This window comes from Chlorella variabilis (genome assembly GCF_000147415.1).
Source record: "Chlorella variabilis unplaced genomic scaffold CHLNCscaffold_22, whole genome shotgun sequence".
In the NCBI taxonomy this organism is placed as follows: domain Eukaryota; kingdom Viridiplantae; phylum Chlorophyta; class Trebouxiophyceae; order Chlorellales; family Chlorellaceae; genus Chlorella; species Chlorella variabilis.
This window is the reverse complement of record NW_005435066.1, coordinates 401800-417772: the sequence shown is the minus strand read 5'-3', so window position 1 is coordinate 417772 and position 15973 is coordinate 401800. Positions and strand designations below refer to the sequence as shown.

The following is a 15973-nucleotide window of genomic DNA, read 5'->3' as shown; positions in this document are numbered from 1 at the left end:
GACGGCGCTTCTGCTCCCATGGCTGGCGGCCCTTCAGTGCCGCCGCCGCCCTCCGCCTCCTCCTCCTCACCCCCGTCCGCCTCTGCATCTGCTGCCGCCAGGCTGCTGATGTTGCGGGCCAGAAGCACCAGCTTAGCACGCCGCCCACCCTGGGGCAGAGCGGGCAGGCTGGCTGGCCCCGCCATGCAGAGCAGCTGCCGCGGGGCCAGCCCTGGAGCTGCAGCACCGAGGATCGGGGTTTAGGGCTTAGGGCTAGCTGCCCCCGAGCTGCCCGCTCCAGGGCCGACCCTGTGACCGGTTTGCCGCCGCCGGCTGGGGTGCATGCAGGTGGAGAAGGCGATTAAGGTGCGGCGTGCCAAGCTGGTGCTTCTGGCCCCCAACATCAGCAGCCTGGCGGCAGCAGATGCAGAGGCGGACGGGGGTGAGGAGGAGGAGGCGGAGGGCGGCGGCGGCACTGGAGGGCCGCCCGCCAAGGGAGCAGCAGCGCCGTCAGCCCCGGCAGGTGGCAGCGGCGGCGCGGTGCGCTGCCCCGCGGCGGCGCTGGTCGCGCTGGCTCGGGAGCGCGAGGTGCCGCTGGTGTTTGCCCTGAGCCGGCAGAGGTTGGGCAAGGTGCGGGGCGGCTGCCACCTCCTGGCACCCGGTTCACGCGCCCGCTCTGCTACTAGCCGCTGCCAAGCCTCGCCGCCCCGCGCTTGCCCCACGCCCTCGAACACCACCACCACCACCAAGACCACCCGCCTTGCGGTCTCCCTCCTCCCCCTCCTTGCGCAGCTGATGGGCCAGCGCAAGCGCGCCAGCGCCTTTGCCGTGCTGGACGCCAACGGCGTGTTTGAGGAGCTGCGCCGCCTGCTGCAGCTGGGCGAGGAGGGGCGGCGGCAGTGGCAGGCGGCGCGGGCGCCGGGCGGCGGCGGCGCGGGGGGCGCGGCGGTGGAGGCCGGCGAGCCCAGCTAGGCCGGTGCATGCAATCCTGCGGCCCTCCTGGTTCAGGAGGCCCCCTGTAATGGATGGGAGACGCAATAGGGGTGCCCAGTGGTCTCCGGCGGGACGGGCCGGCGGTACATTTCCCATGCGGCGCCCTGGCTCCTTCCAAGAGGCCGTGCGTCGCTCCACCCATCCCAGCCTCCTCCCGAGGGGCAGGGCCCTGGGGCCGCTCAAAACCCTGCGCCTGGCGCTCTGCTCGCTATTCTCTCCCTCCTTTTCGCTGCTCCAGGCCCTGCGCGCGCCTCCCCTGCTTGCTCCCAGCCCCTCCACCACTCTCCACCATGCAGCAGCGCGCCACGCTCGCCCTGCTGCTCTGCGCGCTGGTGGGCGGGGCGGCCGCCACCAAGGGGCCACTCATTTCGGGCATCCGCGAGCACCACGAGGCCAAGATCTCCGGCCTGCGCACCAAGTTCTTCTCCAAGCACGCCTGGCTGGTGCCCGAGGTGCCGGCGGTGTCGGGCGCGCCCGGCACCATCCTCACACCCACCGTCACCCCCGCCGAGTGCCTGAGCGTGGCCGAGGTGGCCCAGGCCGCAGGCAACTTCTCCACCCTGCTCGCCGCCGCCCAGGTGAGCGCGGTGGGAGCAGCGGTTGCTTTGCTTGCTCTGCTCCCCTGCACCGCTCCCCTGCTCTGCTCCCTTGCTCACCGCCACCGCTGCCTGCCTCCCCTCCACGCCGCCGCCGCCTGCGCCTGCAGGCCGCCGGCCTGGCCCCCGCCCTGTCCGACCGCAGCCTGCAGGCCACCGTGTTTGCCCCCACTGACGAGGCCTTTGCCACCGCCCTGGAGGCACTGGACGTCACCCCCGCCCAGCTGCTGGCACAGCCCGAGCTGCTGCAGGCGGTGAGTGGGTGGCGCATGGTGGGAGCGGCCGTGCCTCCTCCTGCTCTCCCCACGCCGCGCCTCCTCCCTCCCTCCCTCTCTCCACCACCACCTGCCCCACCCCGCCCGCCTGCCCCGCAGATCCTCAAGTACCACGTTGTGCCCGGCCAGGCCCTCACCTCCTCCCAGCTCAAGACCGCCCAGGAGCTGCCCACCCTGCTGGCCGCTGACCTGGAGGCCGCCGCCGAGGCCGAGCCCACCGCCTCCTGGATGCACAAGGGCAAGGAGGCCAAGGAGGAGCCCGAGGACGGCGTGCTGAGCATCGCCATCCAGCAGGTGGGCAGGGGAGCAGGGGGGGCAGGGCGCAACTGCCATGGTCTGCTGTGCCCGCCAACCTGCCGCTGCCCCTCACCCTCTCAGCGCTGCTGGCCCTCACCCTCTCATCACCTGCCCCCACCACTCCCCGCCTCCCCTGCCCGCGCAGGTGTACGGCCTGCACCCCAAGTCTGCCAGCCGCCGCATCAACGTGGTGGGCTCCCTGTCCAGCGCCGAGGTGGTGGTGCCCGACGTCAACGCCGGCTGCCCCGCTGTGGTGCACGTGATCGACAACGTGCTGCTGCCAGACCTGGCTGAGGAGGAGGCGGAGGTGGAGGTGGAGGGGCAGGAGGCCAGCGGCATGTTTGGCAGCCTGCTCAAGCTGTGGGGCGGCATGTAGAGCCCCGCCCGCCCCGCGCCTGGCGGCAGCGTGATGCACCTTGCTATCTCTCTCCCTTCCCCTCTCTCTGACTCCCCTTGATGACACTCTGGTCCCCTCTTGAACCCGTGCACAGCTGAACCCCTTTCCCTTCCCTTAGCGCCCGCCGAATCCCCTTAGCGCTGACGCCTCCACATTCTCTTCCCCACCCCTCTCCCTGATCTGTCCCCCCATCTATCTGTCCTCCTGCCTTTGATTGCTGACTGAGCTGTAACACTTGACTGGTGCCGATGCGAGACACGCACAGGGATGGGGAGAGCACAGCGGGCACAGCGTGGTCACCAGCAGCCTCACAGCGTGGCCACCCGGCTGGCCATGCCCACCCGCACCGTCTGGTCAAAGGCCGCCGCCACAAACGCCCCGGCCTTGTCGCCGCTCCAGTCGAAGGCCGCGACCGGCTGGCAGGAGATGGTGCGCTCGCACACCACCTCTGCGCTGCCCGCCACGCCGCGCGCCTCGCCATCCTCGTCCTTGACAGCCCTGCAAAGGGCGATCGACAGTAGTAGCGAGCGTGCGAGCGGTGTCTGAGAGGCGAGGCTCGGTGCTGCCGCCGTGGCACGCATCCCGTGCCGCCACGCTGTCCATGCTGTGGTCAGCGCTGCCGCCTGCCCACCCCCGCTCTCCTCTGTGGCAGCGGAAAGGTCCTCATCCAAAGCGCCCCAGCCCGGCCCTGGGCCCACCTCTGGTCTGGGTACTGGTACTTGTGCAGTGCCAGGCTGCCGTCCCCACCGCACACCATGAACACGTCTCGGTTCTGGGGCAGGTGGTGCACGCCCCACAGCGTGGCCTCCCGCCCCTCGCTCGCAGCCAGCCGCTGGGTGTGCGCCGCAAAGCCGTGGCGAGGGTGCTGGGTGCGCGCCTCGAACAGGCACAGCTGGCTCTCCAGGCAGGTGACCACAAACTTGTTCATGGCGATGTCGCGCCGGTCAAACTGCGGCGGCGGGCAGGTGGTGGGCCAGGTGAATACGGGACTGCGGGCCTGTGTGGCTGTGTGGCTGCAGGTGCTGTTTGTGTGTGTGGCGCAGACGGCCTGCGCAGAGCGGCCGCCGCCCCGCCGGTGCGGCAAGCCGGCCCAGCAGCTGGAGGTCCCCGCCCACGCACCTGCACGCCGCACACGCCCTTGCCGACGTTGCTCTCCCACCGCACCCGCGCCGCCCGCAGGTCAAACATCTTGATGTCTCCATTCTGGTAGCCAGCAAGCAAGCACCGCTCCATCTGGTTGTACGAGTTGCCGACCGCCACGCACCAGCAGTCGCTGGCTCCGCCGCCGCCGCCCGCGCCGGCGCCGCCGGCTGCGGAGGATGAGGCCGGCGGCGGGCCGGCCGCGGGAAGGAAGGCGGCGGCGGGCACGTCGGGCTGGCGCGGGTCCCACACCCGTACGCCGCCGTCCTTGCCGGCGGTGGCGATGACTGGCGGGCCGCAGCCGGTTGACTGCAGGGGCTCAAACAGAGCAGCAGCCTTGAGCAGCAGCCAACCGTTCGGTTGTCTGCAGCTCAACTGACGGGTTGTCTGCAACATCTCCGGACGACCAGAGACGTTCATATTGTTTGTGCCGGCAACACCGCGCCGTGCCTCCCGGCGCGTCCCACCTGGCCGCCAAAGGCATCCAGCGCGTTGACGTTTCCGGCGTGGGCTTGCACGCTGAACAGCGGCCCCGCATCCAGGCGCGCTACGTCCAGCAGCCGCAGCTGGCCCGCTTGCGTGCCGACCGCCAGGTGTGCGTCGGCAGCCGCGCTGGCCCCAAAGCTGCCGCACTGCAGCGAGTGCGGCTGCTCGGCCTGCGCCACCTGCTGCAGCTCCAGCCCATCCAGGTCGTAGACCTGCAGCACGCCGGTGCCGCGCGGCCGGCTGCCCAGCACCACGAAGCGGGCCGTGCCGGGGACCCACCTGCGGCGGCAGGGCGTCAGGGCGGGGCAAAGGGCGGAGCTGTCGGAACCCCGCTGCGGGTCTTGGAGCGCGCGGCGCTGCATCCCCTGTCACGCCTCCCCGCTTACTTGACGCCGTGGATGGTGAAGGGCAGGCTGCGGTGCACCAGCTCGGCCAGCTGAGGTCCGTCCTTGGCCGCCATGCTACCTGATGAACTCCCAGTTGGCTGCTAACAGAACAATCGGGGTTGTGGTGTCGATCAAGCCTCCCGGGGGAGGCTGAGCGTGCAGCGTGGTGCTTTGAGCTCCGAGTTTGTGCGAGGGCGTCCACGATTGTTGGCAGCGGGATGCTCAAGGAAGATGGGGCAGCAGCAGGGGATGCCCTGAAAGCGGATTTGACGCAGGCGCCAGCGCGATGCGCTTCGTTGACCAGCGCCGCGTTTGACCGCCAGCGAGGCGCCCAACAGCATCGAAGCGTATGGTGTTTACAGTGCTCGATGTGGACCATACTGCTGAATAAATGAAATTGGAGGCACGGGTCACAGCTCATCCTTGCGCTGCCACTCGTCGTTGCCGCCAAACAGCTCGCGCAGCTGCTGCTTCTGCTCGTCGCTGATGGCGCGCGGGAAGGCGATCGAGAAGGTCACCCACATGTCGCCGCGGGTGGTCTGCAGGGCAAAGGAGCAAAGCCTGGTCAACGCAAGCCCAGCTGGCATGGCGAGCTCGGCAACCCTGCGCCGCAAGCGCCTCCCAACACCAACGCCAGTCCCCAACTCTCCAGAGCAGATCACTCCAGAGTCCGCAGCATGCGTGGCCAGCCGGCCAGCCAGCGGCCCACCTTTTCAAACTGCGGCATGCCCTCTCCCTGGTACCACCGGACCTCGCCGGGGCGCGTGACGCCCTGCGTGCCGATCTGCACCTTGTGGCCATCCAGGTGCTCGATCTGCGGTTGGGAGGCACGCGGCGGCAGCAAGCAAGCAAGCACAGTGGACTAGCGGTGGGGCAGTGGCGTGTGTTTCTGTGTGTGTGCGTATGTGGTACTGTCGCGGCGGTGGAGGTCAGCTCACGAACAACTTGATCCAGCACAAGCAGCCGCCGGGGTGCCAGCCGCGGCCAGCCGCTCTGCCGCGCGCCCACCTGTCGCTCAAAGCCCACCAGCGCCTCCAGCAGGCTGATGGTGGCGTTGTACATGAGCCCATCGCCGCGCCGCTCAAAGCTGGGGTGCGGCAGAGTGCGCAGCACGACGTGCAGGTCTCCGTGCTCGCCTGCGTGGCAAAAGTTGAGGAGGGGGGCGTTGCGGTGGGCACGCGAGACGGGGTGAAGGCTGGCAGGATGCAACCGGGGCGGGCAGGGCTTGGACGCCTGGCTGCTGCACCACACCACAGCGCAGCGCGGCACGGCATGCGGCCATGCCGTGCACCCCAGCCGTGCCGCTGCCCCGCCGCAGGCGGCCGGAGCAGCTGCCGGCTGGCCCTCTGGCTCCCCGGCTTGCCGCCGCCGCCTGCTGCTGTCCGCCTGCGGCTGCCGCCTCACCGTCCAGGATGGGCTCGCCCTCCTCGAAGAAAGTGATGGTGTGGCCATCCGGCATGCCCGGCTCCACACTGACCGTCAGTGACTCAGACTCCCGTTCATACTTGACATTGGGGCAGTCCTCGCACACCTGCGTGGTGGCGGGGCGGGGAGCATGTGGCATGTCGGGCGTGAGGGAGAGCCAGGGCGGCTGCGCTGGCGTGCGGCAAGGCCCAGCTGGCAACGCAGCGCGCAGTAGAGGGGGCGGCCGGCGTGCAGGGCGCCTCGCAGGCAGCACAGAGTGCCGCCTCGCAGGCCGCTGCGCACGCGGCAGCGGCAGCGGTTTGCGGGCGCTGCGGGCGCTGACTTCGGAGTAGCTTGTGCCAGCCTTGCGGCAGCGCACCTGCTTGTGATACTGCTGGTACATGCCGGGACCGATCTGCTGCGTCACCACCTTCTGCTTGCAGTTGCACTTGCGCGTGCCGGGCGCAGGCTTGACCACATTCTTGTCACGCACCACCTGCGGGCAGGGCGGCGACGGCCGCGTGTGCGGTGGTGGGGCATGCAGCGGCGCAGGGCAGGCGGCAGCACATCGCACAGCTCTGCAAAACGGCCCGCCAGCAAGCACACGGCATGCAGGCTTGTGGCCCAGAGGGCCCTGGCGCGCGCCTCCCGCTCTCCCACAGCCCCGCGCTCGCGCCGCCCCTGCCTTTGCCTTTCCAGCAGGACCGCACCTTGAAGTGGTTGCCCAGGTAGAGGTCCTTGAGCGTCACCTCCAGCTCCACAACGACGTTGTGCCCCTTGGGCGTCTCCTCCTCCTCCTGCTGCCCCCCAAAGCCAAACCCGCCAAAACCGCCAAAACCGCCGCCGAAGAACCTGCGGAGCGGCGGGAGGCGGCGAGGCCGCGGCGGGCAGGTAGGCAGCCGGCAGCTGGCCCTGGCGGCGGTTCCAGGACGCGCAGCGCGCCAGGCGCGACCCGGCTCGGCGCATCGGCCATCCCCAGCCGGCGCGGGCGGCACTCACTGCGAGAAGATGTCCTGGGCGGAGCCGCCGCCGCCGCCGCCGCCGTTGCCCATCTGCTTCAGCCCCTCCTCCCCATACCGGTCATACACTTTGCGCTTCTCGGCATCGGTCAGCACCTCATAGGCTGCAGCAGCGGGGAGCGTGGAAGTGCGGGTTGGTTGGGAGAGGGCGGGAGCGGCGGTCAGGTGGGTTCTGCTCCTTGTATTGCAAGCGGGGCTGGCCCGCATCCTTCCCCTCCTGCTTTGCCCCCGTTTCGCACTGCCGGCTGCGCCTCCCCGCCATCCCCAGCAGGCGTCTTGCGGATCCCGCCCCCGCCGCCACCCACCGTGGCTGACGTCAGCAAACTTCTGGGCCGCCGCCTTCTTCTCCTCCTCGCTGCCCTGCACCTTGTCCGGGTGCATCTTGAGTGCCAGCTTGCGGTAGGCACGCTTGATCTGGGCATCGGTGGCCGACCTCGGCACCTGGAGAATGTCATAGTAGTCGCGTCTGCAGCAGGGAGCAACATGTGGGCATGGGTGAGCAGACAAGCAGGGCAGCGGGCCGGGGCGGCAGCAACATGCGCCGCATGGCGGGCGGGATGCCAGGGCCACTCACGCTGCAGCCAGGGCCAGCAGTCCCAGCAGCACGGCTGCTGCAAGCCCTGTTCCTTGCCGCATAGCTGCTCAGCCTACGGCCGCTGCTGCTAGCAAGGGGTCGCCCAAGCGCTCTGCTGCTATCGCTGACGCCCTTGCACTGCTTCCCAGGCGATCACAGCCGGTGTGCCCTGCCTCTGGCAGTGAATGCAGACGCTGCAACAGCCGCGCTGGAGCTCGGCTTGCGCTGAACTCCAAGAGCGGCGCTGATCGAGGCCAAAAAGGCTGGTCTCAAGCAGCCTCTGCGCTGCACCCCTTGATTTAGCGTTCGCTGGCGATGAGGGCTTCGCACCTACGGCGTGGTCTCTGTCCTGCCCGTACTGCCATGCGCCCATTTCTCTGAAACGCGCTGGCCCCCCTGCGCGTTTCCCGGTGCTCTGCCAAGGCGCCACCCAGCGCGTCGGGTGTGCTGGCGGCATTGCAGGTCCTACCCACCCTCCTCAAACAAACCTGTCGCGGAGATGGGGTTGCTGCGGCAATGAGCAGCAGCAACGTAAAGCCAGGGGAAGCTCAGGGAGCCAGCAGGCTAGTCAAGCAGCTCTCTCGGACCCTGACTCTAGGACCGGCGGCGGCGGGAGCGGCGGCTCTGGACCCCTCTCTGCGGGCCGCCCTCGCCCACCCACCCCACCAGAGGCAGCAGGGCGCCGCGGGCCCAGTCTCATTTGCAGCACGCGCCGCGCTCGACCCAGACAACCCCCAGGCCTCGCTCGACATGTTCCGCCGCCTCAGCTCCAGCCGCCGCGAGCGGTGAGCCTGCCGCCGCCACCGCCGCCGCCGCCGCTGCTCCGCAGCTGGTGTTTTCAAGCTGCTTTGAAGCAGCGCAGCGCATGTGCCGACCTCCATCAGCCCTCCATCTCATCCGTTAATCGAGCCTGCCTGCCTTGCCTGCTGGCGCGTCATTGCCTCCCTCCCCGGCAGGTCTGGCGACGGCGGCAAGCGGGAGCGTGCGGCGGCCCGCCCCACCGCAGACAGCGCGCGCCACACCGACACCGACGCCGGCAGCCCCACCAGCCAGGGATCCCTGCTGGACATGCTTGACGAAGGCTGGAGCGGGCCGCACCAGGCGGGCGCCCCGCCTGCGCCACACCCACCCCACCAGCAGCAGCCGGCGCCGCCGTCCAGCTTTGCGCAGCCCGCGGTGCAGGCCCGGGCGTCACCCAGCCCAAGGTGCCGCTTCTGTTGCAGCCTCTGCCGCCTGTGGTTCTGCCCGCCTGCCTGCTGCCTGCCTGCCTGCCTGCCTGCCTGCCATAAGCAGCGCGACGCGACCACCAGTGCTGTCTCTTATGGCTGCCTATGCCTTGGCCCCGCGCCTGCCCCCCACTGCAGGCCCGGCCTGCTGCTGCAGCTGTCGCCCGCCTCCTCCCGCGGCTCGCCGGCGCAGCAGGCGCCCGCGGGCGGCAGCGGCAAGGCCGCGGGCGCGGCGGCCTCGGCCGCCAGCGCCGCCAGCGCCGCCACGGCGGACGCCGCGTTCCTGGGCGCGGGGCGGGCGCTGCGGCAGGGGAGCGCACTGGAGGAGGAGGCTCTGGCGGCCCTGCAGGGCTGCGACACCCCTCGCTCCGCAGCATCCTGGACCAGCTTCATCAGCAGCGCCGTCACGCTGCCGCAGGTGTGCGAGAGGGCGCGCTTCCGCGGGCGTGGCGAGGGCATGTGGAGGGCAACACAGGGCAGCGGGGCGCGCTTTTGTTGCTGCTTGTCCCGACACTGCCCGGGCCGCCAACCGTGGCCTGGCTGCGCTGCTGTGCCTGCGCTTTTGCCTGCGTGTGTTGCAGACCGAGGCGGAGCTGCGGCAGCTGGACCTGCAGGAGGTGCAGCGCCTGGCTGAGGATGCTGAGGAGCTGCAGGCGCGCGCCGCCGTCGCGCTGCGCCTGGCACGGCAGCGCATGAACGAGGGCGGCGGCGCCGCCTTCCAGTGCTACGTGCCCGGCGCTCCCGCCGCCGGGCCGGCTGCCGGTTCGGGCCGGCTGGGCGGCGGCGGTGGCCCCGTGCGCGCCGGCGGCACGCGCGCCGGCCGGCTGGCCTCGGCCGCCGCAGAGCGCCTGCTGCAGCTCTACCCGCTGCTGCTGGCGGTGGCGGAGGTGGTGCTGCTGTGTGGGGCAGGGGTGGTGGAGCGGGCCAGCCTGGGCCTGCTGCACCCGCCGCGCGCTCTGGTGCTGGCTCCCGTCGCCGCGGCCCGCGCCGTCGCGTGCCTGGCCCTGCTGCTGGCCGACGCGGCGGCGCAGGCGCTGGCGGCGCTGCAGCACCGCCCCGGCAGCCTGTATGCTTGACGATGCTGTTGCATGAAATGAACCACAATGCCCGCCTCGGTGCCGATGGCGCCGCCAAGCCTGGCGCTTGGAGGGCATCTCCCTTTTGGCATATCCGCCTGTACTTCTCTCTGCTCGGTAGCGTGTACATTGCCTTGCCCCTGTTTCCTTCTTCCGTTTGTACGTTGTTTCATTTTCTCGCATAGGTTGGTAGTCTTGATAGGTCTTGGTAGCCGCCCGCTTGACTTTGCCCCCCGCCACTCTGTGACCCGTAGCCGTTTGTGCCAGCACGGTGCCCCAGCGCCATCACGGCAATGCCCATGCGTGCAGCATGGCCGGTGTTGGTGGGAATTGGTCAAATCACAACAGTGGCTGCAGTACAGCCGTACACGATTTGGCCGAAGGGCTTGGCGAATCTCGCGTTGCAAGAGTTCACGGGGACCGAATAGAAGCCGGCGGACTGGACAGAGGGCCCTGATGTGCGCCAAGTGGCCGAGATCCTAGCTGGGAACCTTTTGCAAGCGCTTTTGGGCAGCGATCCGCTCGATCCAAGAGGAGTCTTGCAGACTCAGCTGCAACAACCCCAACACGGTTTGTGGCTCCCAGCTGCCCGCCGCCCACCGGGTGCCCACCCGCCGAGTTTCTGTCCTCGGCTGCCCCGATGAGCACGGTTCTGGTCGTGGTGAGTTGAGGGAGCTGGAAAGCGGCAGATATGCCAGGGGGCGGCCCGCAAGGGCACCATGCAAGGCCGCCCAACCCAAACCCACACCTGCCGGCCTCTGCAGGACGACCAACCGATTAATCGTGTGGTAATCACCCGCCTCCTTCGCTCGGTGAGCTCAGCTGAGGCCCTGGGTGTCGCACAGTTTGCCGCCGCCAATCCTGTGCCGCCGCACCATCCTACCACGCCGCCCCAAACCCTGCACTGCTCAACCCGTGTCGGGAGACAGGGCAGCACACTCATGCAGACAGGGACTGCGTAGCGCCAGATGTGCCCGCCTGCATGTTCGTGCGCGCTCACCCAGCAACGGATCTCGCCCCGCCCTCTCTGCTGCCTTCTTGCAGCTGCACCTCGATGTCATCGAGGCTTGCGATGGGCAGCAGGGCCTGCAGCAGTACCTGCAGCACGGCCGCTCCACCATCGTGTGCGTGCTGCTGGATCTGATGATGCCCGTCCTGGACGGCTTCAACGCCGCAGTCTCCATGCGCAGGTGTGCAACCCTGGGTGGCTCTGCTGGCGCGACGCACACCCGGCCGCATGCTGGCTGGCTGGGCGCAGCTGCTGCTGCCTGTGCAGCTGCCCTCTGCCCCATGCCCGCCCCGCCACCCGCAGACCGCTTGTCCGTGCGCTTACCGTCCTGCAGTGCCGAGAGCCAGCACGGCTGGCTGCCGGTGCCCATCGTGGCGTTCACTAGCGAGGATGTGCGGCACGGCTCCCCCACCTGGCACCAGTGCATGCGCAGCGGCTTCAACGACATAGTGGTGAGCGCCGCTGTGCAGCGCAGTGCCTTTGCAACGCAACGTGGCTGGTACAGTGGCGATGCACACACAGCACAGCATCTCGGCAGACTTGCATCTTCACACTGCCACTGCCTGCTGCACTTGTACCCATCTGGAAAATCTCATGCCTGCCTGCTGCCACGGCTTGGTGCAGCCGAAGCCCATGGACAAGCAGCACGCCACGCAGCTGCTCTTTCGCTGGCTCCCCGGCTTGAGAGAGCGGCAGGCCGACAGCAGCAGCAGCGGCGGCAGCGACAACAACACTGTGCTGCGCAGCTGCTCAGAGGCAGGCTGCAGCAAGCACAGCCAAGGCATCGGCAGCGAGGATGAATGCGCGCCGCGCCGCAGCGTCGGCAGGGGCAGCAGCAGCAGCAGCAGCGTCTGCTCGGGGTGATGCAGCTCAGCTACGGTGCCTGCAGTGCGCCTCACGCAGAAACCGGCGCCGGGGCCCTTTATGCCCCTCGCATCATTGCCCAACAATTGAGCAATCTGCCATCAAATAAACGATCCATCCTTGATGATTTTGGTAGTATGTCTACAGCCCGTTGCTTCCCCGTTTACTGTCCACTCTTTTCCACTGCCTCTCCGCTAGCTTTCTCCAGATTTGACTACTTGCCCATTACACCTGGCCAGGGCCTGTTGCATGCCCTTTCTGCCTGCCGCTCCTGTGCCGTGCCCAGCACGCCGCCGGTGTGCGTCAGTGCCAGGAGCAGCGCTGTTGGCACGCAGGACTTGTTGCCCTGCGCCAAAGCTTGCCCCATGGCCCAGCCCTTGCCACAGGTACTTTAGTTGTGTGCCTGGCCTGCTGTCCACCTCATTTGCCCGTACGGAGAACTCCCAACCCCCGGACTGCCCTTCGCTTCTTGCTACCTGATGCCCATCCTTGGGCACCCCCGCCATGGCCAGCCTGTACCCCCCTTGCGGCATCAACTGAACGAATCCCGCCTTTTTGTCCCAAAGCCTTCGAGTGTGCCCCCTTTGTAGTTCCCGCAGCTGGCTATCTACCATCAACCCGTTCCCTAACACAAATTCTTTCCTCGTCCCTCCAAGCTGGTCATCCGCAGCTACATCTCTGGCCCGCAAGCCAATTTTCCCGCACGAACACAGACCATTTCTTCTTCTTTGCGGCCGGCTGGACGCCTGCCGCTCGCCGGTCAACCCCATGGCCATCTTTATGCCGACACACAACACACACACACACATCATGCAATGCCCTCCATGAGGTTACACTGAGCAGGCTTGGTTGAAGGGCACCTATACTGCTGGTGCTGGGCGGGCTACCGCCGCCGCCATTTTGCCAGCGCCTGAGCAGGACGCGCTTGCACGCTACAGATTCCTGTGATGATGCTGTGATCGCCGCTAAAGGTGCCTCCAGGCATCATGGGCAGGAGGAATGTGGGAGGGGCGTGGCGCGCGCTGGGGCGCAAGGGGCATGTGCAGCCCCTGTGTGGCATCCATTGTTCGGCTTCTTGGCTCGATGTCATGATTCTGCGGTGTCTGCTGGTGGCATGGCTGCTGGGGGCAGCGGCGGTAGCGGGGGCAGCTTCGGTGAGCACATGTCGGCGGTGGCCAGCGCCCCTCGCCTCCCTCCCTCCCTGCCCTGCCCGGCAACCTGCCTGGATCGCGGTGCAGGCCAGCTCGGGCCTGCCCTGTGGCGCCAGCGGGCGACCCGGCCGCGCCGCCACGCCGACGGCTTGCCCCCGCACGCCGCCACGGAAGCCCGCCTCCTGTCCAGTACGCTCACCCCGCCTGCTCGTGCTGGCCGCGCAGGTCGCCGACAACACCTCGGACGACTCTTCCTTCACTTACAACTCATACATGGCCTCGCTGTCCACAGCGCCGCAGCCCATCAACAACGCCTATGGCCACTTCCACGCCCTCACCGACGGTGCGCCGCGCGGCAACGCCCGACGCAGCAAAGGCGGCGCCCAGGAGCCCCGTCCTGCCCCCCGCCTGCTCCTCCCCCGCTACCGCAAAGCTGGGGCGGCGGCCCGCGGCGAGGGAGGCGTCTATGGTGCACCGCATGCTGCGGGCAGGGCCTGCCCTGGCGCCGCTCCTGCTCAAGCGCGCGCCTGCCAATGCCGCCGCCGCCGCTGCTCCCGCAGATGACCTGCTGGCGCTGGACACGGCAGACGGGCAGATGCTGCTGGTCACGCTGAAAGAGTGCTCCGCCTTTGCGCCGCACTACCAAACCAACTGCGCCGAAATCTTCTACGTCAAGTCGGGTGCGCTCCACAATTACCGGTGTATTTTTTGGAGGCAGCTGCCCCCGCCGAGTGCCCAGTGGGGCCGCCCAGCAGGGGATAGGCGGCTGCAAGGTTCCTGCTTACATGCGTATGTCCCATGGGCCCTGCGGCCAGCCCTGCGGGCAAGCAGGGGCGCGTCTTTGGGCGGCGCCCCGGCCGCCCTTTGCCTCAGCGGCTGGCTGCATGCCCTCCCCCCACCCCCGCTGAGCCTGCCGTGCGCGGCTGCCGGCGCCGGCCCCTGCGCTGGTGGTTGGTGCAGGCAAGGTGGATGCGGTGATGGTGGTGGATGGCGAGGTGCTCCAGAGGACCCTCTCCAAGGGCGACGTCATGTCTGTGCCCAAAGGTGACAGTCCCGAGCCAGCCACCTGATGTCCCAACAGCTCTCTAGCCCAGCAGCCTCTGTTGGCTCTGCCGTGGCTGGCGGTGGCAGCTTGCCACCACAGCCTCTGCCACCTGGGCTGCCGCCAGCTCGACGCTCGCGCTGCACTCGCTGGCTCGGCCCTGGCCCTCCGCTCGCGGGCGGGGCGGCCGGCGGGGCGCCGCTGCTGACGCCGCTCGCTGGTCCCTGCTGCCGCCGCCGCCGCCGCCGCCGCTCCCTGCAGGCGCCCTGCACGCCTTCAGCAATCAAGAGTGTGAGGAGTCGGAGGTGCTGATTGTGCTGACCTCCTCAGACCCAGACTTTGTATACCCGGCAGACCAGCTGATGGGCCTTCCGCAGCAGGCGCAGATCTGTGAGCGCCGCCGACAACTCTGCCTGCTGCCGCCACAGCGGGGCATGCATGCTGCCGCCGCCGCGTATTACTGCCGCCGGGGCGCCAGCCTGGCTGCCTGCGTTCCTGCGGGGCGTCTGTGAGGGCTGCGCTGCAGCGGGAATGCGTGCCGGCTTGGGGCCGCTACCACCCGGCGCCGTGCCTGGTGCCAGGCCTGCGCCGCAGCTGCCGCAGCTGTGGCGGGCATGCGGTGCTGCCGCCCTCGCTCGCTCGCTCCCGCACCAGGCAATGGGCCGCTGCCTGCCTGCCCTGCCCTGCGCCGCAGCTAGCTTCGGGGTGACCAACTTTTCTGAGTTCCAGTCCAGCCTCAAGGTTCCCCGAGCGCACATTTACTCTCTGAACGATGAGGTGTGCACAGCCACCTGCGAAGCTGCCGCCGCCAACAAGACCGGAGTGACGCGGCCGGCGGTGGCCGGCGGCGGCGGCAAGGCCGCGCCCGCGCCCGCGCCTGCGGCCACCCCGCGGCGCAGCCTGCTGCGTGCAGCGCTGGCGGCCGGCCGGGGGCTGCCGGCGAGGCGCCTGTCGGCGGCGAGCGGCTCGGCCAGCTCGGCCAGGTCAGCCAGAGGGTCGGCAGCGGCCTTGGGCACGGCAGCAGCAGGGGCCGGCAGGCGTGCACCCGGCCGCCTCCTGGCAGAGGAGGGTGGCGGCGGCGGCGGGGATGTGTACAACGATTTCATGGCTTCTGTGACAGCCGCCCCCGCCACCGTCGACAACGACTACGCCGAGCAGTGGCAGCTGACCTACGGTGGGCTGCAGGGCTGCTACGGGGCTGCTGCGGGCTGTTGCGGGGCAGGCTGGGGCGCCGGCGTGGGGCCCTGGGCGCGCCGGCAGGGCGCCAGTGCTGGCACCCGCGCTGCGGGGCGCCCGCGCCTGGGGCTCGGCCCACCGGGGCGGACCCTCCTGCGTGCCTGGCTGCCCACCGGCCCGCCGACTCGCTTGGCCCCTGCTGCCCTGCCCTGCCCTGCCCTCACCCGCCCCGCCCTGCCCCACCCTGCCCTGCCCCACCCTCCCCGCCCCGCCCTGCCTGCAGATGACCTGCCCGGCCTGGAGGAAGCCAACTCGGAGGTGACCTTCACCCGCTTCCGCCCCTGCAGCACCTACGTGCCGCACTTCCAGCCAAACGCCGACGAGTTTGTCACCGTGCTGACAGGTGGGTGTGGGGAGGGCGGCGCGGCGCACCGGGGAACCGGGATGGGCAGCGGAGGGTGCTGACGAGAAGGGAGGCGGACGCAGGGCAGCGCTGGGCTTGGGGGCAGGGGAGGCTGGTTCGGTCGCCAGCCTCCGGCAGCCAGCGGGGACGCTGGAGGCTGGTGCTTTCCGCGTGTGTGTGTGCGCCGTGCAGCAGCGGGACCGTGCGGCCCGCAAGGTGGGACGAGAAGGAGCGCGCAGAGCGCCGCGTGCGGCCGCCGGCGGCGCCTCTCTGGCGGCGCCTCTCTGGCCACGTGCCCCTCGCGCCGCCTCTCACCGCCGCCGCCCTGCGCCCGCTTGCTCTGACCTGCCCGCAGGCACCATCGATACGATCCTGGTGGTGAACGGCACGAGGAAGGTGCTGCGCACGATGCAGCCCGGGGACGTTGCAGTGATCCCGGCAGGGGTGGTGTCCTACTTTGCCAACGCCAACTGCCGCGAC

The 15973-nt window shown here is 69.4% G+C and overlaps 5 protein-coding genes across 5 annotated transcripts in view; 3 read left to right on the top strand and 2 right to left on the bottom strand.

Annotated features, from left to right (window-relative positions):
* Positions 1-1262: 1262 nt before the first annotated feature.
* On the top strand, positions 1263-2516 carry CHLNCDRAFT_138875 (hypothetical protein; the record flags this gene model as incomplete). Its single annotated transcript, XM_005844537.1, has 4 exons — positions 1263-1550; positions 1679-1822; positions 1943-2137; positions 2286-2516. 4 exons carry the CDS (start codon positions 1263-1265, stop codon positions 2514-2516), a joined length of 858 nt encoding a protein of 285 aa, XP_005844599.1.
* Positions 2517-2845: 329 nt separating this feature from the next.
* On the bottom strand, positions 2846-4623 carry CHLNCDRAFT_138874 (hypothetical protein; the record flags this gene model as incomplete). Its single annotated transcript, XM_005844443.1, has 5 exons — positions 2846-3035; positions 3236-3486; positions 3657-3986; positions 4145-4442; positions 4550-4623. 5 exons carry the CDS (start codon positions 4621-4623, stop codon positions 2846-2848), a joined length of 1143 nt encoding a protein of 380 aa, XP_005844505.1.
* A 336-nt stretch (positions 4624-4959) lies between these two features.
* Positions 4960-7608, bottom strand: CHLNCDRAFT_138873 (hypothetical protein; the record flags this gene model as incomplete). Its single annotated transcript, XM_005844442.1, has 9 exons — positions 4960-5088; positions 5259-5363; positions 5558-5685; positions 5954-6080; positions 6333-6449; positions 6664-6805; positions 6953-7076; positions 7278-7438; positions 7547-7608. The coding sequence occupies 9 exons, from the start codon at positions 7606-7608 to the stop codon at positions 4960-4962; spliced, it is 1095 nt and encodes a 364-aa protein (XP_005844504.1).
* A 2880-nt stretch (positions 7609-10488) lies between these two features.
* On the top strand, positions 10489-11721 carry CHLNCDRAFT_138871 (hypothetical protein; the record flags this gene model as incomplete). Its single annotated transcript, XM_005844536.1, has 5 exons — positions 10489-10509; positions 10613-10660; positions 10893-11038; positions 11192-11309; positions 11482-11721. The coding sequence occupies 5 exons, from the start codon at positions 10489-10491 to the stop codon at positions 11719-11721; spliced, it is 573 nt and encodes a 190-aa protein (XP_005844598.1).
* Positions 11722-12792: 1071 nt separating this feature from the next.
* Positions 12793-15973, top strand: part of CHLNCDRAFT_58866 (hypothetical protein) — a 4240-nt gene continuing 1059 nt past the window's right edge. Inside the window, exons 1-7 of the mRNA XM_005844535.1 lie at positions 12793-12875; positions 13098-13215; positions 13433-13552; positions 13833-13916; positions 14176-14304; positions 14609-15088; positions 15374-15493. Coding sequence (XP_005844597.1) covers positions 12810-12875; positions 13098-13215; positions 13433-13552; positions 13833-13916; positions 14176-14304; positions 14609-15088; positions 15374-15493 — 1117 coding nt within the window. The 5' untranslated portion in view covers positions 12793-12809. The remainder of the gene's footprint in view (positions 12876-13097; positions 13216-13432; positions 13553-13832; positions 13917-14175; positions 14305-14608; positions 15089-15373; positions 15494-15973) is intronic.